General features: G+C 42.8%; 1 protein-coding gene across 2 annotated transcripts; it reads right to left on the bottom strand.

Moving 5' to 3' along the window:
- Positions 1-92: 92 nt before the first annotated feature.
- On the bottom strand, positions 93-15515 carry cap1 (CAP, adenylate cyclase-associated protein 1 (yeast)). 2 transcript variants are annotated; one of them, XM_083781026.1, is made up of 13 exons: positions 15357-15515; positions 10821-10925; positions 9987-10087; positions 9128-9205; positions 7562-7705; positions 5925-6010; positions 5109-5214; positions 4784-4964; positions 3975-4156; positions 2970-3093; positions 2395-2477; positions 1668-1811; positions 93-1467 (listed from the first exon to the last, which is right to left on the bottom strand). In XM_083781026.1, the coding sequence occupies exons 2-13, from the start codon at positions 10921-10923 to the stop codon at positions 1384-1386; spliced, it is 1416 nt and encodes a 471-aa protein (XP_083637152.1). In that variant the 5' UTR covers positions 10924-10925; positions 15357-15515; the 3' UTR covers positions 93-1383. The 2 variants fall into 2 exon arrangements, with proteins under 2 accessions (XP_083637152.1, XP_083637153.1); XM_083781027.1 differs by having other exon boundaries at positions 10827-10925.
- Positions 15516-16939: the final 1424 nt, after the last annotated feature.

Genomic DNA, 16939 nt, shown 5'->3' with positions numbered 1-16939 from the left:
ATAATTATACTTACCGTAATTGTATCTACTAATCAAGGACAGACACATTCCCCCGCACGGAAGAGGGAAAAAAAGGCAGCACAAATTCACAATTTTATTGCAACATTTTTAATGTAGTCTCCTCCAGCACTAATGAGCAGAATTTTGATTCTGGACCAAATTAAGATGTAAAGACAAAGGAAACAGACAGATGGTACAAAAAGAAAATCCAACTAATGACTACAAGTGCATATGACCACCAAAGAGAAACAAGTGAAGATGGGGCTTGGTGTTAAAGTGAGGAGGTGATGATGATGATAGGACTATGTGCAAGACTTACTAACTCTAATCTGTACAGTTCATAACAGCAGATATTTCCAATCAAGTGTGGGGAGGAGCATAACTGCCAATGATTGATTCATAATCGTCATCGTTCCCTCTGCCACTTTCTTTATACTTCCAGTTTGTATCAAAGCAAAGGAGCCGTTCACTTGAGGTCACATGCCGTTTCTTGATTTCTTTGCCTGGCTTATCTTTTCATGCCACCATCCATGGAATGTGTTCTTTTTAATTGTTTTTTTTATATATATATATTCAAAGGAATGTCCTATGCGTGAGCTCTCAGGTCAGTGATGCATGGAATGATCTTTTTTTCTTTCCCTCATTCAACAATATCTTTTGTTCAGGTTCAGCACATTATGAGAATTAAACCGAGTGACCATGCACTTAACTCATTTATTATCCCCAAAGAGTGTTAATAACACAGTTACAGTAAACACTATGTACAGTATAAGACCTTGGTTTGTTGTACATGTGCTTTGTCATTGGATTGCATATAATGAAGAAACCTATTGGAGCCCTATTTAAAGAGAAAAAACGAATTGTAAACCGTAATAACTTGATTGGTTAAACCTGCTAGTTTAAATTGATTGGCTACAGTGGCTACAGTGTTGACATGTAGTCAAAAAACGTTACGATAGTGCCTTATCTCACACTCACCATGTTGGCTAACGTTATTAAATCTATATGGTAAATTTAGGAGAGGATTTTCTGGATAGGTAAAGAAAAATGAACATACCAGTGGTTGGCAAACCTCATTTTATAAATGCTTGTGAAGAGTGCTCACTGGCCATGGAAACACCAATTCAAATGACAAGCTGCTCCCTGCAATTGGCTGGAGGAATGCTCCAGATCAAGCAAGCAGTCCTCTTGTTGGCTGATAAAAGGAACAGCTTAAGCTGTAGTTGGCTGATATAGGGAGGAAGGAGAGAGCATGGTGAGGTCCGAATCTCAGTCTATCGTGAGTGTTAGCTGGATGGTCGGCCGGTCGATCAGTCAGGTATTTTTGCAAAAAGGTGGCGGCGGTGTTGTTGATGGGAGGCGTGGCCGTTTCATGGGCTGCCTCTATGCAGCAATCTCTGATGCTGTGGTGACGAGCTTGCTTCCATCCCAGACGGTCTTAAACTGCTCAGGAACAGGGATCTCCGTCTGACAGAAGAAGAAACAATATACATGTTAAGTCAACTACGATAAGGAAACTAATCATTTATTTTAAGTTATGTAATTCCAATAAAAAAAAAGGTAAAGGAAAACCTCCTGCACAAGGGGAAAAAAAGGATACACAATACAATTCACTCTGTTCCATGCTCTGCAGAAACTAAAAACAAAACAAAAATTCAGACACTCACAAATTCTCCATCTTTGTTGGGTACCAAAATGTTCATCTCTGAGCTTTTGGCACTGACGATTTCACACATCAGCGAATCCTTGCTCAGGTAGACATGGCAACCGTCCGTCTTGTTGATGGACATGGTAGGGACCTTGCCTAACACCTAAAACATGAAATGCTAATTAAAATGAAATAAATAAACTCATGTTCTACTAATTTGTAAACATCCGAGATATTTTTGGCTATGTTGAAACTGGCAGACCAAATCACTTTTCTTTGGCCTATCCAGATTATAATCAGATTGGTTTTCAGCAACAAAAAGTCTGAAGAGCAAACTTGCAAATCAGATTCAAACCATATTTCTACTAGGTGGTTTGAAATGCAATTTCTAAATGCAATTTTTAAAGATGTGTCTCAATCTACTCTAGACACTGAAGCCTGATTTATATACCATGATGTCGTACGACGATGACACACCGAAAATAGCTGATCTACCTCCAGGTGTGAGCTGCTTTTTGGTGTTTGGTGTGTGATACCATCGTACAAACGAACGACAAATTATAAATATGAACCATTACGCACAACTTTATCTTTACCAAAGCAATCAATGCCGATAGTTTGACGATGTCAGCATGCACAAATCCAATATGCAATAGGCAAGTCTTTTCTATAGGTAGTTTTAGAAAAATAAATTAGATTTAACTGCAATCTGAACAAAGCATTTATTTAGATTTCAGGACACACACCTGAACCTTGACGTCTCTGCAGTTGATGATGTCTACGATGCCCACCACGTCTTCGAACACCAGGCCTAGTTTCCTACAGTTGTCTAACACAGAATAAAAGCACATCATATACAGATCAACACACTGCACAAATGTTACTTAGGTTCATGTCTTGGAATGCAAACTTTACCTGGGTTTATGTCTCGGAATGCAAAAATTACCTGGGTTTATGTCTCAAAATGCTAAAGCAGACAAGGACGTTTCAACAATTACTTTAGAAGTATGACTGAATACAATACAATACAATGTTATGGGTGGCTTTCACGGCAATGACTTTACCAACCACTTGGGGTCGCTATTGGCCAGTTATCGACCTACTGTGTGGCTGACAGAAACAGGATGCTTAGCTCAAAAATACAACTGTTAAAACAAGAACAGGAAATATAATAATAAACAGGGAGCCTATTTGTGTCCTCCTCACCCTGGATGATGAATTATCAGCATTATTTGTCATAAAGCCTTTGCCTTAAAGGCCTGAGAATTGAGTTCAACTGATCCTGGGTGGGTCTAGTCACTTTCCCTGACAGTATCCTTACCTAAAGTGATTGAGTTGATCTTGCCCTTGACGTTCAGTGTGCTGTTGTTGCACTTGAAGGCATAGACCACCTGCTTCAGCTCTGTGTCACTGATCACCAAGTCCTGCGCGCCCTCCTGGTTCTCCTGCAGTGGGAAGGAAGGGTAGAGGAGAGGAACATTAATGATTTAAAAGAGGATGGGAACCGCAGTTACCATAAAAGGGTGCAACTATAAAAAGCAATGGTATCAAACAAGGGCTTGTTTAGTCTCTGTGACTCATGCCCACGTTTCTCAGAGTCAGCTACAAAACAGGGGCTTAGGGGTAGAGTTCCCAGTTCGATCCCGGGCTCCCCCAGAGTTAGTGTCGAAGTGTCCTTGAGCAAGACTCTGAACCCCTAGTTGCTCCCGATGTGCAGGGTGGTGGCTTGCATGGTTTCCTCCGCCACCGGTTTGTTTATTAGCAGAGTACAACCTAGCGGTATTTACTTAGGGCACGTATTTAAAGACCTGTCATTTGTGTGAAGTTCACAAGATGGTCACATATTTCGGCAGGTCACCAATTTCACCATAACATCGCCATGCTGGAGTGATCGAGTGTGAGTGAGTGATTTTGGGTATTGAAATTTGGCCCATGTGTCATTAGTTACCGTCCGGGGAAATCCCTTCTAGTAATCTACCATAGATACCATCTTCATGTCGCCGCATGCAGTTTGAAGGTATGTTAAATGTCTATTTTGCCTAGTTTAGTTAGAAGTCCTGGATGTGTATGGGGCAAAAATAGAAAATCTAAATATTTTAAACAAACGTTTTCAAAAGTGCATTAAAAAGGGTGTTTCTGGAAACACCCTCCAGGCAGGTGTATCCAGAAATGTCCTCACATTTCTGTGTGACTTTTTAAGCTCTCTGCCAATCCAATCAAATCAAATCCTCGCTCAAATCCTCGCGCACACAAAGCTGGGCATAGGAGGGACTAGCACCCCTCAAAACATTATTTAGATTTTATTTGGTAGATGTGATTGACGCACCACTTTCCACTTCTTTCCGTCTAGCTCCAACACAGGGGGCAGCGTGCGGGTGGGGGTAGCTGCGGCAGAGGGGCGGGGCGAGGCACTGAAGGGTTTGGGTCCAGAGCGGACTGGCGCACGCTCCCCGGCCCTCAGGTTTGGATTCTTGTGAGTCATCTGGTCTTTGGACACATGCTTCAAGCCTGGAGGGGGACAGAATGGAGACTGAGAGTAAGACACCTTTCATTGGTCAAATGCACATGATCTAATTCGACAATTAATCACCATCATGAAAGCAATAAACTGGAGACTTTCTAGTATTCATTGTCAATGGCATTTAATGTTTGTGTACAGACAACATTAAACACTATAGCTAAAATAAGAAAAATCACACTTGTGTGAAGTGTGGTGGCACTCTTATCGTCATACATCATCATACGTCACATTCCGTGCTCAGCGAATCAAATATGTGGTACACACAAAGCTGGGCATAGGAGGGGCTAGTGCCCCTCAAAAAAAGTGGCCAGGAGGCACATGCTCGTCTACACACCTCCCCTAAGACCACTAGGGATCAGCAGCTACAAGGGAGTTGGGATTTGATAGAATAAACTAAGCAGGTAGAAAAAGATCAAAAAGAATAGTAAAAATGAAAAAAAGACGGCTGACAAGCAAGTAGCTCAAAACGCGTTGAATTTGTTGGTCTGCCATTTGCTGTACCGTTTTTAAATCTATTATTTTGCACCCCTACAAGCAAGGTTTACAAACACAAACAGGGCCTAGAAGCTGACCCAGCGGCGGGTGTGAGATGATCCTCTGACTGTGCCACCTACCCTTGGTGATATCGGCTCCCTTGTTGATGTCGGCGAACAGAGCATTGGTCTGAGGGGCAGCGCCACCACCCGATGTCTGGCCCATGGCCATTGGAGGAGGAGGGGGCCCAGGGGGAGGGGGAGGGGGGCATCCGCCGACGGGAGCGCTGGGAGGTACCGCAGAGGCCGATGCTACAGGACCCTGAGGCGGTGAAGACATTTTTACCGTGGTTTATTTGAATGTAGTTTTCCGTGTATGAGCTCTGAATAATAAATACAATACATTAGATACGAGTGTGATATAGAGAAACAAAAAGGGCAAGAGGGAACAAAAAGCCGGGCTTACACTCTTGCTCCAGGACAATCCCGTAGTGTGGTGCTCTTTGATGTAGTTCTGGAGCTGAGTCCAGATGGTAAGATAGGCTTTCACCCACTCCACATGCGTCTTGTCCCTGGAAGTAGGAAGAAACCGTGGCATCTATTGATTGTCCCAATGGAATTGTTTTTTGTCATAAATATACACAATTTATTTTCAGCAAAATGATTTAGGTAAAAAAAGGTTGAAACTGGTTAATTGTTCCATCTGCATTACTGTGTCCCTCGGCTCCCTCCCTGCAGCACCTCAAGTAGCAGGCCATTCATTATACCAGAGTCTACACATACCGGTAGTTTAAATAATAATCCAAACCAACAACTGAGTGTGTTTGCAATTCTGCCCCTCAATGGAGTAGTCAGCCCCAGAGTCTTGTAGTAGAAGGAATAAAGTTGGTTCTTTTGTATACATTTACAACAAAGGGTACAAACGTGAAACCACTAAACTGAAGACATTAAATCATGAAAGTATGCTGGGACAGCCACTACCATATTATTTTCTCAAGGCTTCTCGGTACGACAGTGGTGTGTACATATTACATAAGCCATGATGTCAGTCCTAACCGCTTCATACTAGCAGAGCTTTATGTGGCAGTGCTGCTGAGTAAGTGAAACTGCTTCAACGTTATAGCTGGGGTGAATTAAAGACAGATGGGGACAGAAAGGTTCTGCCTCTTAAAGTACAGAGTAGACTACCTGTCATTTAGCCCATACACTCTCAGTTAAGTTTTTATATTTGTACACCGTCAGGGTGGATGTTACCGTCTAGATGCACAATATGCTTCCTTACTTCTCCTTGTAGTCCTTAAGCACACGGTTGGTGTAGAACATGGCGGAGTCCTGCATCTCTTTCACAAAGGGGCCTGGCTTAGGAGCCTGGAACAAGCGAGGAAGAAGAAGCATATCAGATCAGAGAGGGAGCGGGTCATTTTGAGCATTTTCAGCCTTTATTTGACACAGACAACAGAGACTGAAACTGTAGAGATGATAGCAGGGGAATGACAAACAGCAAATGGTCAGAGAAATCTGGAATCAAACCAGCGACTCACTGATCAGGCGTCTTGTGCCCATGTATATATACATAATTTACATATACACACACCAAGCACTGGACTGACTATCAGATACCTCCAGAGGCATTTTATATTTCTGCCTTTCACTGTTGTAAAATGTGTTCATTTATAGGTGGACTAAGTTTTCAGTTTTATAGTGTTTAAATTTGGTCTGTTCATTGATTTATTTCATCACTTCCAATTCCCATCCTAGTGGCGACAACGAAAAACTTCTGGGAACTCAGATTACTTCCAATTTTACTTTTTGATCCTGTATACTGTCCGAGTTCACTCATGGAATTAGAATCCTGACCTTTACTAAAGAGCTGGAGACATGACACCTGCTAATGAACAAACACTCAATAAACAAAGTGCCATGTTTGTATTTTCTACATAGGCAGCGTGCCAACATTCATTTTAACCCATTCTGACCTGAGATCAGATTCATACGAGGTTTCCGCTGGACACACACTGGTCTGATTAACCCATTCTGACCTGAGATCAGATTCTAAAAATGTCAGTCGTTCTTCGATTTAAAAAAAAATAGCAGACCTACAAGCTCGTATCGCGCCACTCGGTGGCGCGATATGAGCTTGTAGATCTGCTATTTTTCAATAGATAAAGCATAACATGATGCTAACACCAAAATGGGTGCCCGGTCAGAATGGGTTAATGACAAAACATTCTAACATATTTTGATTGTCCACAAATGTAACCTTTTTCCTTCCTTTTTAAAAATGTTGTCTCACATTGTTATAATGATCATTAGAGTCAGAGCCATATTTCGACTCTCTCCCCAGTCAGAGTTCAGAGTTTTAACGAATGTAGAATTATGTGCAAGATGTAATTTACTGTATACAAACGCGAGGGACTTTATTTGACGTTTTTAAAAATAGTTTACCAAAAAGCCTCTCTCTCACACTTTGCCAGTGTGCCATGATCACCATCTTTGGTGCGAAATCTACCGATGTTGGCACCAGTGCCAAAGGTCGCCTAGCCCTGGTCTATAGCAATGGTTGCTATATGAATAGTGTAAAAATTCAAACGACCTGTGTACACTCAATTAAAACTGAGGATTTGATAGGATTCAAGAATATGTTACATTTTAGTTTTGATAGTACCGCTATTAAATGCTTTTTAACTACATTAACTACATAATCAAAATCACAACACCGGTTAACAGTGAGGCTCTGTTCAACTACTGAATGAAAGCAAGGCTTGTTTCTGCTGATTATCGCACGCTCATTTAATCACCCACCCACACGCATCCATGCATTCATGCACAAAGAATCCACACACAGAGGAACCAACTTCACCCCACTCAGCAGGCATTCAGATGGCAGTGCCAACCCCACTCCCTTTCCGTCTCTCTCACCATGGCGACCCAGCCAAGTGCGGGCACACTCTCGCTGACGGAGGAGAGGTGGTTGAAGAACGTCGAGGTGCGGTTCTTCTCACGGAACGTCTGCACGTCCTGGATGACTTTGGACACTGGCTGCAGGAGGGTGGTCAACGCAGCCTACAGAGAAGACGACATTAGTAGACCTCCTTTACAACAGAACCTCAGAGACATGAAGGACAGAAATGGACATGCATAATTTATGCAGTGCTAGTCACTGGCTGCTGTACTAATCTCTCAAGACAGATTCCGCCAACAGCTGAATCCGTATGTAGGAATAAACACAGGAGCACCCGGGAGGAAGTGGACTAAGGTTACATTCTCACCTAATACTTCGGTAGACTCGGATGCGTATGGGCGGGGAAATTGGGATTCTTGCATATTTAATTGGCTGCGGTTTGCCTTCACACTGTCATTCGCAGCAATTGGAAACGCAGCAGGGGGGACCTTTATCAATGTGTTCCATTCATAAACTAGCCTACACAGTGAAATCTATGGTGATAAAACGTGCATGTGTCGTGCCGTCTGGGACCTCCCCCCCCCCCCCCCTCTCTCTCTTTCTCTCTCTCCCTCTACGCACGCAGCCGCCACATACTGTTCTTTTGGGCATGGAGGCACAGCGCTGCATGAGCGCACTGATACAACTCCCCAGTCCCCACACAGTGACTGACAGCACTCCATGTTTACAGCACGCACAGACAGATAGACTATTCTGTAGGCTATAATAGGCTACACTGCAGTGTTTTCTTAAGCAATTGATTAATGTACACGTCCTCATTTCGATCAGGGCTTCAGTCTCCTCATTCGACCACGTCTATCCACAGTAACGGGACATCTTTGCGCTGCGTAAAATATGCCTTCAACGTCTCCAACTGTGTTCAGCTCCTCACCCGCCACATTGTTTGCTTCATTTCCTTTATTTACTGCGGATTGCATTCGCGAAACCCCCGTTTTTGGGCGGAGTAAAATGCGGTTCTTTGCTTCAAATGAGCCTTCACACCTGCCAAACGAACTTTCGCACTTTCTGCGCACTTTCTGAAAATGCGCAGCGGGATTCGTTTTAATCGCAGCAAAGCTCTCTGGTGAGAATGTGACCTAAGAAAGTGGAGGAGCCAAACCCAGTTCTCTCACAAAAAAAAGAGAGAACTGGGGGAGAGGGTTCCCAGAACCCTCTGAGGGAGAGGGTTCCCAGATTGCTGCTGTACTGATACTATACAGATACATTAAGACCTATTCATAGTCCAGTTGTCGGTGAAGAGGTGACCACCGAAATGGTCGTTAGTAAAAACAGATGTGAGCAGTGCAGCCGCAGCGTGTTCTAGTTTTCGGTGGTCACCTCTTCCCTGAAAACTGGACTATGAACAGGCCTTTACTATGAAAATAACTTTTCATTAATTCGAATACATTCCAGATTGCAGCGCCTCTAGGCCTTTACTATGAAAATAACTTTTAATTCATTCAAATACATTCCAGATTGCGGCGCCTCTAATCAGTGGGTAGTTTACTGGTTGATTGATTATGATGCATATTCTTTTCACTCACATCAGAGGGCTTCTGGGAGCTGGAGGCTGCGACAAGGAGTTGTCTCTGACAGGAGAACGCCTGCTTCATCATGTCCGCCTGGAGAAGAAGACAGAGTGTGAGATGTAGTGGTGGACAAAGTAATCAACCAGTACTTGAGTCAAAGGTATAGATACTCCTGCTGCTCAAATATTACTCAACAAAATCGTACTTGAGTTAAGTACTGGAGTAGCTGATTCATTGTATTCAAAAGTACATGCTTTTAGAAATACTTAGGTATTCAAAAGAAAAATTACAAAGTACATTTTAAACAAATTCAAAGATTTTCCAGAAACTTTCCAAAAATATAAATAGTGAAAATAGCAGGTACAATCTACAGCAGATATACAATGTACTCTATGATGTTGTATTGTAATTATAGGCCTTATGTGGTTAATTCATAATGATTTTTTTACCTTCATAGAAAGAGTCAAAAGTACAAGATTTGTTTTCATATCGTTTCGATACTTGACTTTCACGCCACTAAACATTTCAAATCAAGTAGAGATACTCAATCAAATGTAGTAAAGTACTACTACAGTACTCAAATAAATGTACTTTGTTACTGTCCAGTGTCCACCACTGGTGAGATGGAAAGCCAACCAATGGCACACAGATGAAGCAAGCGAGAGACAGATAGACAGTGAGAGCACCAAGGATAAAGGGAGAGAAAGTGAGATGAGGGGGATGTGTGTAGACCATATAAATGCACTGTACACAGCAAGACTGTACACCGCAAAATACTCAGTATTATAGACCCATATTATCCATCATAAATGGTACACTTATGGATTTTTACAGTCATTTTTATGTGTGGCCATTATTCAAACATTTTACTGACGTGTTTCTGGACGTCACCCCCGATCTGCTGGCTGAGAGTGGTGTACTGAGCCACGGGACCTTTGATGATGTCGTCATACGCCTCCACATATGCTGATACGGCTGGACAGGCACAGAGAAGGAGCGAGAAGAAACATTACCAAGGGAGAAAGTCATGTTTCATGGGTCATGTTTTATTAACCAGTCTACTTTATCAAACTACAAACACACCGGCAGTTCTGGCCTCTGATGTGATGTCTGCCTGGGACCTAGAGCTGTCTGACGTAATGCAATTTAACCCTGAGACTCTATTACATTTGTACACTTATTATTACGCTCATCTTAAATTAACACTGAGGATTTTACGGTTTAGAACAGAATAGGTACTACATTTAATTATCCATTGTACTATTCTCCTGCGGTTAGGTCAATTGGCTGATCCAGGAGCAGAAAATGCAAGAATACAGCAATGTGTTCAAATATAGTTTTGGCAACACGGCTGACTGTGACTCAGCTTTAAGTAGGGCTAATCACAACATAGCTGACCATTTAAATCAGAACCCAGCCCATGGGCTAAGCTTATAGCCAACAGGGAAATGGAAGCCACCAGTAAATAGTACAAAAAGACAGACTTCACTGATAAATACTAAGGTCGTAAATACGAGGTAAATTGGTGGAGGCTACCTTTTCCAGTTTGTTAAATTTCTGCCTCATGAGTAAATTGCAGCCGTAGTAGCTTGAACAGCTAAAGTGCTAAACCTTTCAGGCAGCCAAAGACATTTACTAGTAGCAGGATAGCATCCGGCTGGCAACAAACATCTTGGTAATGACAGTTTAGTATTTAGAATTGGCGTACCTCCACCTCCACCACCAGCACTGCCGCCACCAGAGCCAGATGCAGCCTCCAGACGACCCACGGCTATCTCCAACCGCTGCACCAGACTGGCCAACTCTGCCATACCTGGGAATACAGACAAGACAGAAGAAGATGAGGGACATTCGAAACCTCAAGTGTTTATGTATCCATTTGTACACTCTCAGAGTTAAATGAACCCTTACTGATAGTGTGAACATTCCTTGGTGCTGGCCAAACAGCAAGTTGTTGCTAAAGGCTAATCCTCAAATTTACCCCAAATGCATTTTTGACAGTAAGGGTTTCAACTTTCCTCCTAGCACAGCTCAGATGAAAACCTAATTTGTGTAGTTTCTTTCTGATTGTTGATGCATCAAGTGCACAGAGACCCCTTGGGTCTAACTATTGCACAAAGTCTCTGTGTGTGTACACGTATGTACATACGTAATCCATGTAACTTGAGAACCGTTTGCCCCACCAACTTCAAACCTCACCGACACATGCGTTCTACCCCACCACAGGAGGTGCAGTGCCCGGTGTCGAGTCGGTCGGACCCACGGTTGTCCAGAACCGCCCCAAAAAGGCAAATGCCTGGGCTCTGGACAGGGCCCCTGCCCAGTGTCCATATATGGAGCTGGCCTGTTCCGACATCATTCTGACGTCTGCATAGACTCCATATTTGGGTCCTGACAAAGAACTCCATATATGCTGATGCGCCATCCTGTGAGATGGTTATCTAATAGTCCAATAAACAGGCTGTACACTTAAAATCATGGATTCACAAGATCTGGCATTTATTGATTGCCCACAATTATCCCAAATTGAATGGTCATGTGATGCATATGAACAGCAAAGACATATGAAAGCAAATACGACCCGTTACATCACGAATCAGATTCGATCACATCAGTCCACAGATCTGGGGGCCCCGCGAAGCGCAGGCCAGAGGGTTGTCTGACCTGGAGAATTCTGACGTGTCACTCTTTTTACCAGCCACTATATAGAAATCTCTCTGTCACTCCGTGACCTTGCATGGGCACAGCTCGGCTGCACACAGTTAAAAGTAATGGTAACTGCTTAAAGGGTCTACTTTCCCCCATCAATGGGCATAAATGTGACACAGACATAATATCTGGGTGGGGCATGCATTTCCAACTTTCATCGTTTCAAATAGGCCAGTGCCCAACGGGCACCGCTCTAGTAAATAAAAATAAACTGAAACTGTAAGTAAAATAATAAGATATTTCAGTTTTATTTGTTTAGTTACATTACTGAGTCAATCTCTCAAAATTGTTAAAATAAAGATCAAATGTCCACATTGAATTATGTAAGACAAAGGTTTTCATGAGGTGTCCCATCTTTCTTACATGTCTGTACCTAGCTCAGTGCGGAACCATTGGTGACTGTTGTTCACGATCTGTTCATTCTCAGACTGTACAAGTCATAATGGTCTGATGCTGAAGTGCATATATACTATAACAAATACTACATTTGTGTTGACAACTTGACACTTGCCACAAAATGTCAGTAACTATAGGCCAGTCAGATATTGACACCATACAGTTTAACGGTCATACCGTTTTCAGTGACTGCTCATAAGTGCAAGAAACCTATTCTGGATGTGACTGAATGACAAAACAGGAATCAAACTCATGCTAGCAGGATAAAGGAGTTCCTCTTTGAAGAGTCAGTGGTTGAGTCATAGTGACAAGAGGTATGGAGGCAGGCAAGTCATGACCTGCTGTTGAAATGCATGTACACAGTCACATTTTTAGAGTAAATTTCACTTAGTAAAACCTCCGTCCATTTATAATTCTGTGTACTTGTTCAGAGTGCAGACCTTTCCTACAAACACTATACTGTCATAACAAATACTGTATGCCATCTAAAATCCAAGAACCACTAATTTTACTCTTAGGGGACACAGGTGAGCCTCATGGACACACACAGAGAGACACACAAAGAATGTGGTTGCAAAAATGCATTGCTACACCAATACATGTTTAACTCTACAACTACCAACTTGTCTGAATACCTCACCCCAAGAAGTATCCATGCAAAATCCTCTGTGCCAATTCAATTGGTCTGTTCTTTTTTCTTTCCATTTTTTACACCTTACAGTGAAAGAGCAACAGGGGTATAAAATTATCATAAAATGTGAGCTCTTGTGTTATTGTACAAACCGAGTCACCTGGTATACACACACACACCTGGTCAGTGGGCTGACATTACATAAGACACCAGTTAAGTAACGCAACACCACCTTTACCTGTGTGACTGAGACCGCCTCAGGCACTTTCACCTGGCTTCAAATGAATGGATATACGCACAGATAAAACTACTCTCACTAATGACCATTAACCCATGCAGGGAGGAAACTAAATCTGACTTGTCTTGTCAGACAGATACAGGTAAATGAAGACCCAATATACTGTAGTGTGTAGGCTACTGACACAGGACTAATCAGTTAGGAACATTTGAGTTAGGCCTATGTGCTATTAATGCATGACACGTCATTGTGTATATAATAAGGGGCATGGGAAATTTAAGATACAAATTAGTTGTACATACGAATGACTAATTTACAGTGAGTGAGGCAAGTTTAGGATCAACTAGGCGTGCCAAAACACACACCTTAACTGTAAGATTAGAACTCACCGAGTTTACACAGTCAGTCACACCCCCCCCAACTAACTACCCTCTCATCCAACACTAGGCCAGCTGTAATTGTACCCATCATAGCAGTGAGTGAGATATATGACTACAGGTACCAGAGTTGACCTGGTTCACTCCCTTGTTACCCGAGTTAAGGTATGACAACTGAGAAAGGGCGGGTCAGTCAGGGTGTAAGTAGAGTAGACACGGTCTACTCTACACAGTAAAACCAGGAGTGTTCATTTAAGTCATGGTGTACAAAATGGAACGATCATTTCATTATACACCCTTAATGTGAAATTACCACTGAAGATTTTACGTTGTAGTAAACAAGTACTTAAGTGTATGCTTACATTATAAATTCCTTAAAATGTATACAAGTAAGTAAGGTAAAGCGGATATATTTGGACTCACATGGGCTTAGCAGCTACTCTGTCACACAAATCCACATCCAATAGTACAAATTGGTAGTCAAGTCTTCCAGAAAATGCTGACCATCAAAGAAACTGTTGTCTCCAAACTCTCAAGGAATTTCCATAGATCACCACAACAAATTTGATTCTAGTATTTTAGAATTAACCCAGTTTAAATGGACTACATGTGCACTGTACATTTCTCAAATTGTTCTCAAAAAGTCCCAAAATGGTTCTGACTTGTGGGGCTAAACTAGGGCCCCGAAAGGGGCTATTCAGAACAGAAGCCCCTGCAGGATCAATCCATTCAACCATAACATGTTACATGCCAGAACCATGACCCTCCAGGTGGCAGGCCTCTAGTCCAGATTTATTGAGTACTCAGTGGAATTCACCTCCTACACAGGACACCTCCAAGTCCAAATCCATATCGCCTGCCGTTTGCAATTACTTTTTACAACATTATGGCACAGGCTAGGGCGCAGCGTGGGACATCAACGCATTGAATCCAACCAGTCAATGTGCAGGGGAACTGCAGTAGGTTGGCTCTGTGGCACATTTTATTTTCGCAAATGAGTAAAGGCTGGGACCGAGGCTAGCTCTGTGGGGGTTTGTGCCACACTGCCAGGCAGGCAGCAGCAACACAGCCAGAGGGCAGACGTCCAGTTCTCACAGACATAAAGGGAGCGTCGACGCCGCAATGCACTTCTGTAACACAGCTATATTCTTGTGATAAAAACGGGTCATAAAGTAGGCCATGGGAATGCGGATGGTCTAAAAACTCTACCAAAAGCTCCACGGTCCCGTCCAGAGTGTCGATCCCCGGCCGGTTGAAGAAACCACTTGAAAACCGATGACGTTAATGCGATTGTGGGATACATACATACATACATACAGGCGAGGAGGATGCTAGGCTATAAAGAAGGGGGGGGGGGAACATCCAGACATGCCGAACTAAATGACAAATGTACGTGATGCGATCAACAACGAACGAGCCATTCATTCGTTTTAGTGAAGAAAGACATTCAGTCCTAAACAGACATGATTATATCTGCCATTCTGCCTCCTCGTCTGTTTCATTTCCTGTATTTGTGCACAGGCACCCCTCCCAGGCGGTGTGTATGTGTGTGTTGTTACTAGCTAATGTTGGCACCATCTCTCTGCACACAAAAATGGAAGTTTACACAGTCGCTTCCTGACAGTGGCGTGTACTGTAGTGTGTAGCAGTGGACGTCTTTTCACATTTCGCATTAACATCCCCCACATTTAATTTCTGTCAATCGTCATGTCTGAATGATTCAGTCCAGGGAGCGGCGGCCGGCGGCGCCGCACTCCAGAACCCAGACGCATTGTTTTGTTATTAAAGAGCAAATAGCCTCGACCACCCCATCCTCCTCGCTGTCGTTAGATAGAATTAAAGGTCATTATCGTCGCTAACGTCGTTGCCCAAAACACACACGCGTCGTCTTACCTGCTAAAATGAGTGGAGCAGTGATTTTGAGGTGTGTGTTTCTTCAGTGGGAGTGGACCGTGCGTTGTGCAGGCAGGGCGCTTCACTGCTGGCTGCTCTCTCTTTTTTTCTACCTCTCTTCTTCCTGGATTCAGTCAAAGTTTCCCAGCTGTCACCGCGCGAGGTCGTTTCCGCCCTTTAACTCCGCACGCGCGGCGAAAATAACCGATCTGCAAGCCCACCGCGCGTCACCGAAGCGACGCGCTGTGGGCTTGCAGGTCGGCTATTTTGTGGCCGCGCGGTACCGTCTTACGGACGGTTATGCGTATTGTGTTTTTTTTGTGTGTTTTTTTTTTTTGTGCTCGCTCGCTCGCTCGCAGCAACCAACTCCTTCATTCCCATATAAGGTCAAGGAGACTGAAACACAGAAATGCATACATGGTCTATGACATGGGTGGAAAAAAGATACAACTGCTGCTTCCTGCTCACTCTTCTTGTCTTCTCTATGCAGATATTTACTATAGAATGTTATTACAATACGCCTCCCTCCTGCAATGTGCATAGGACAGGTTACAGGCTCTCATTCTAGGCCGGCCCTAGAATGACAGCTTGTGACCTATGACAGCCTGTGACAGCAAAAAAAAAGGCTTGTAACAGCTGTCCGTTTTAGTATGATAAAGTTTTCCAGCAAGCAATAATCCTTTGATTCAGCACATATATTGCATGATAATCTGCATTATGTTTGCAATCTATTAAATTAACACAAATCTTCATAAATGCCAGCTCAGTTGAGTTGAGTCCATGCCAAAAGGTTGTATAACTCAAGCATGATGTGTTGCTTTCTTGTCTGAACCTGTCACATATCTGGCTGCTGGATGGATAGAATAGAAGGATACAGACAGACAGACGGTCTACTGTGCAAAGTAATTCTTGTTGATTCAAACACCAACACCACAAGACATCTGACATCTTAGAATTGGATATAACGTACGATTCGACAAAGTTTACAGAGCAGTGAAGGAGTCATAAAGGGTAATAAAAAAAGGAATCCAAAAGTTTACACTTCCCTTTTAACATTCTACAAAAATATAAAGTGACTGAACTTAGTTTCACAGTCTGCATGCAAAGTAACCGACTACAAATTGAGAGGAACAATATTTTATATTGTGTCCTACAAAATACTATCTCAATCTTAGTTTAATCAAATGCTAAATCTTTCACATTCAGAGATTCCAGACTCTACCAAGGACATTGTGTCCCATCATACTTGTCAAAGTCATTAACCACAGCAGATAATTTTAGTGTTATGGAGCAGTAAGGGACAGCCATAAAAGACAATGTGAATGTGAATGAGGTTATGTTATTAGGCCAGGGCAATGATACTGAAATTGTGGGTCAATGAATGTGAATGAGATTGTTATTACATTATTAGGCCATGGCAATGATACAGTGAATGATATGGTGGGCCAATAAGAGGCACAGCTTAACAGCAGCAAAGGACAGAGCTGGCTGTCTTTCTACGTATGTAGTTTTGGGGGTTTGTAAAATTACAGCTATATGAAGACTAGACATGTGGCCATGCCAGGCTAGACTAGACATGAAAA

Source organism: Protomyctophum parallelum (genome assembly GCF_964188405.1).
Source record: "Protomyctophum parallelum genome assembly, chromosome: 1".
NCBI classification, from domain to species: Eukaryota; Metazoa; Chordata; class Actinopteri; order Myctophiformes; family Myctophidae; genus Protomyctophum; species Protomyctophum parallelum.
Note: the sequence above shows the minus strand (reverse complement) of the source record. Positions and strands in the feature narration are given on the sequence as shown.

Coding starts and splice junctions, on each gene's coding strand:
- cap1 (XM_083781026.1), bottom strand. CDS start 10,923: ATGGCAGAGTTGGCCAGTCTGGTGCAGCGGTTGGAGATAGCCGTGGGT. Junction 9,206..9,986: donor GGGGTGACGTCCAGAAACAC/GTCAGTAAAATG, acceptor CTTCTTCTCCAG/GCGGACATGATGAAGCAGGC. Junction 4,157..4,783: donor GGGAGCCGATATCACCAAGG/GTAGGTGGCACA, acceptor GTCCCCCTCCAG/GCTTGAAGCATGTGTCCAAA.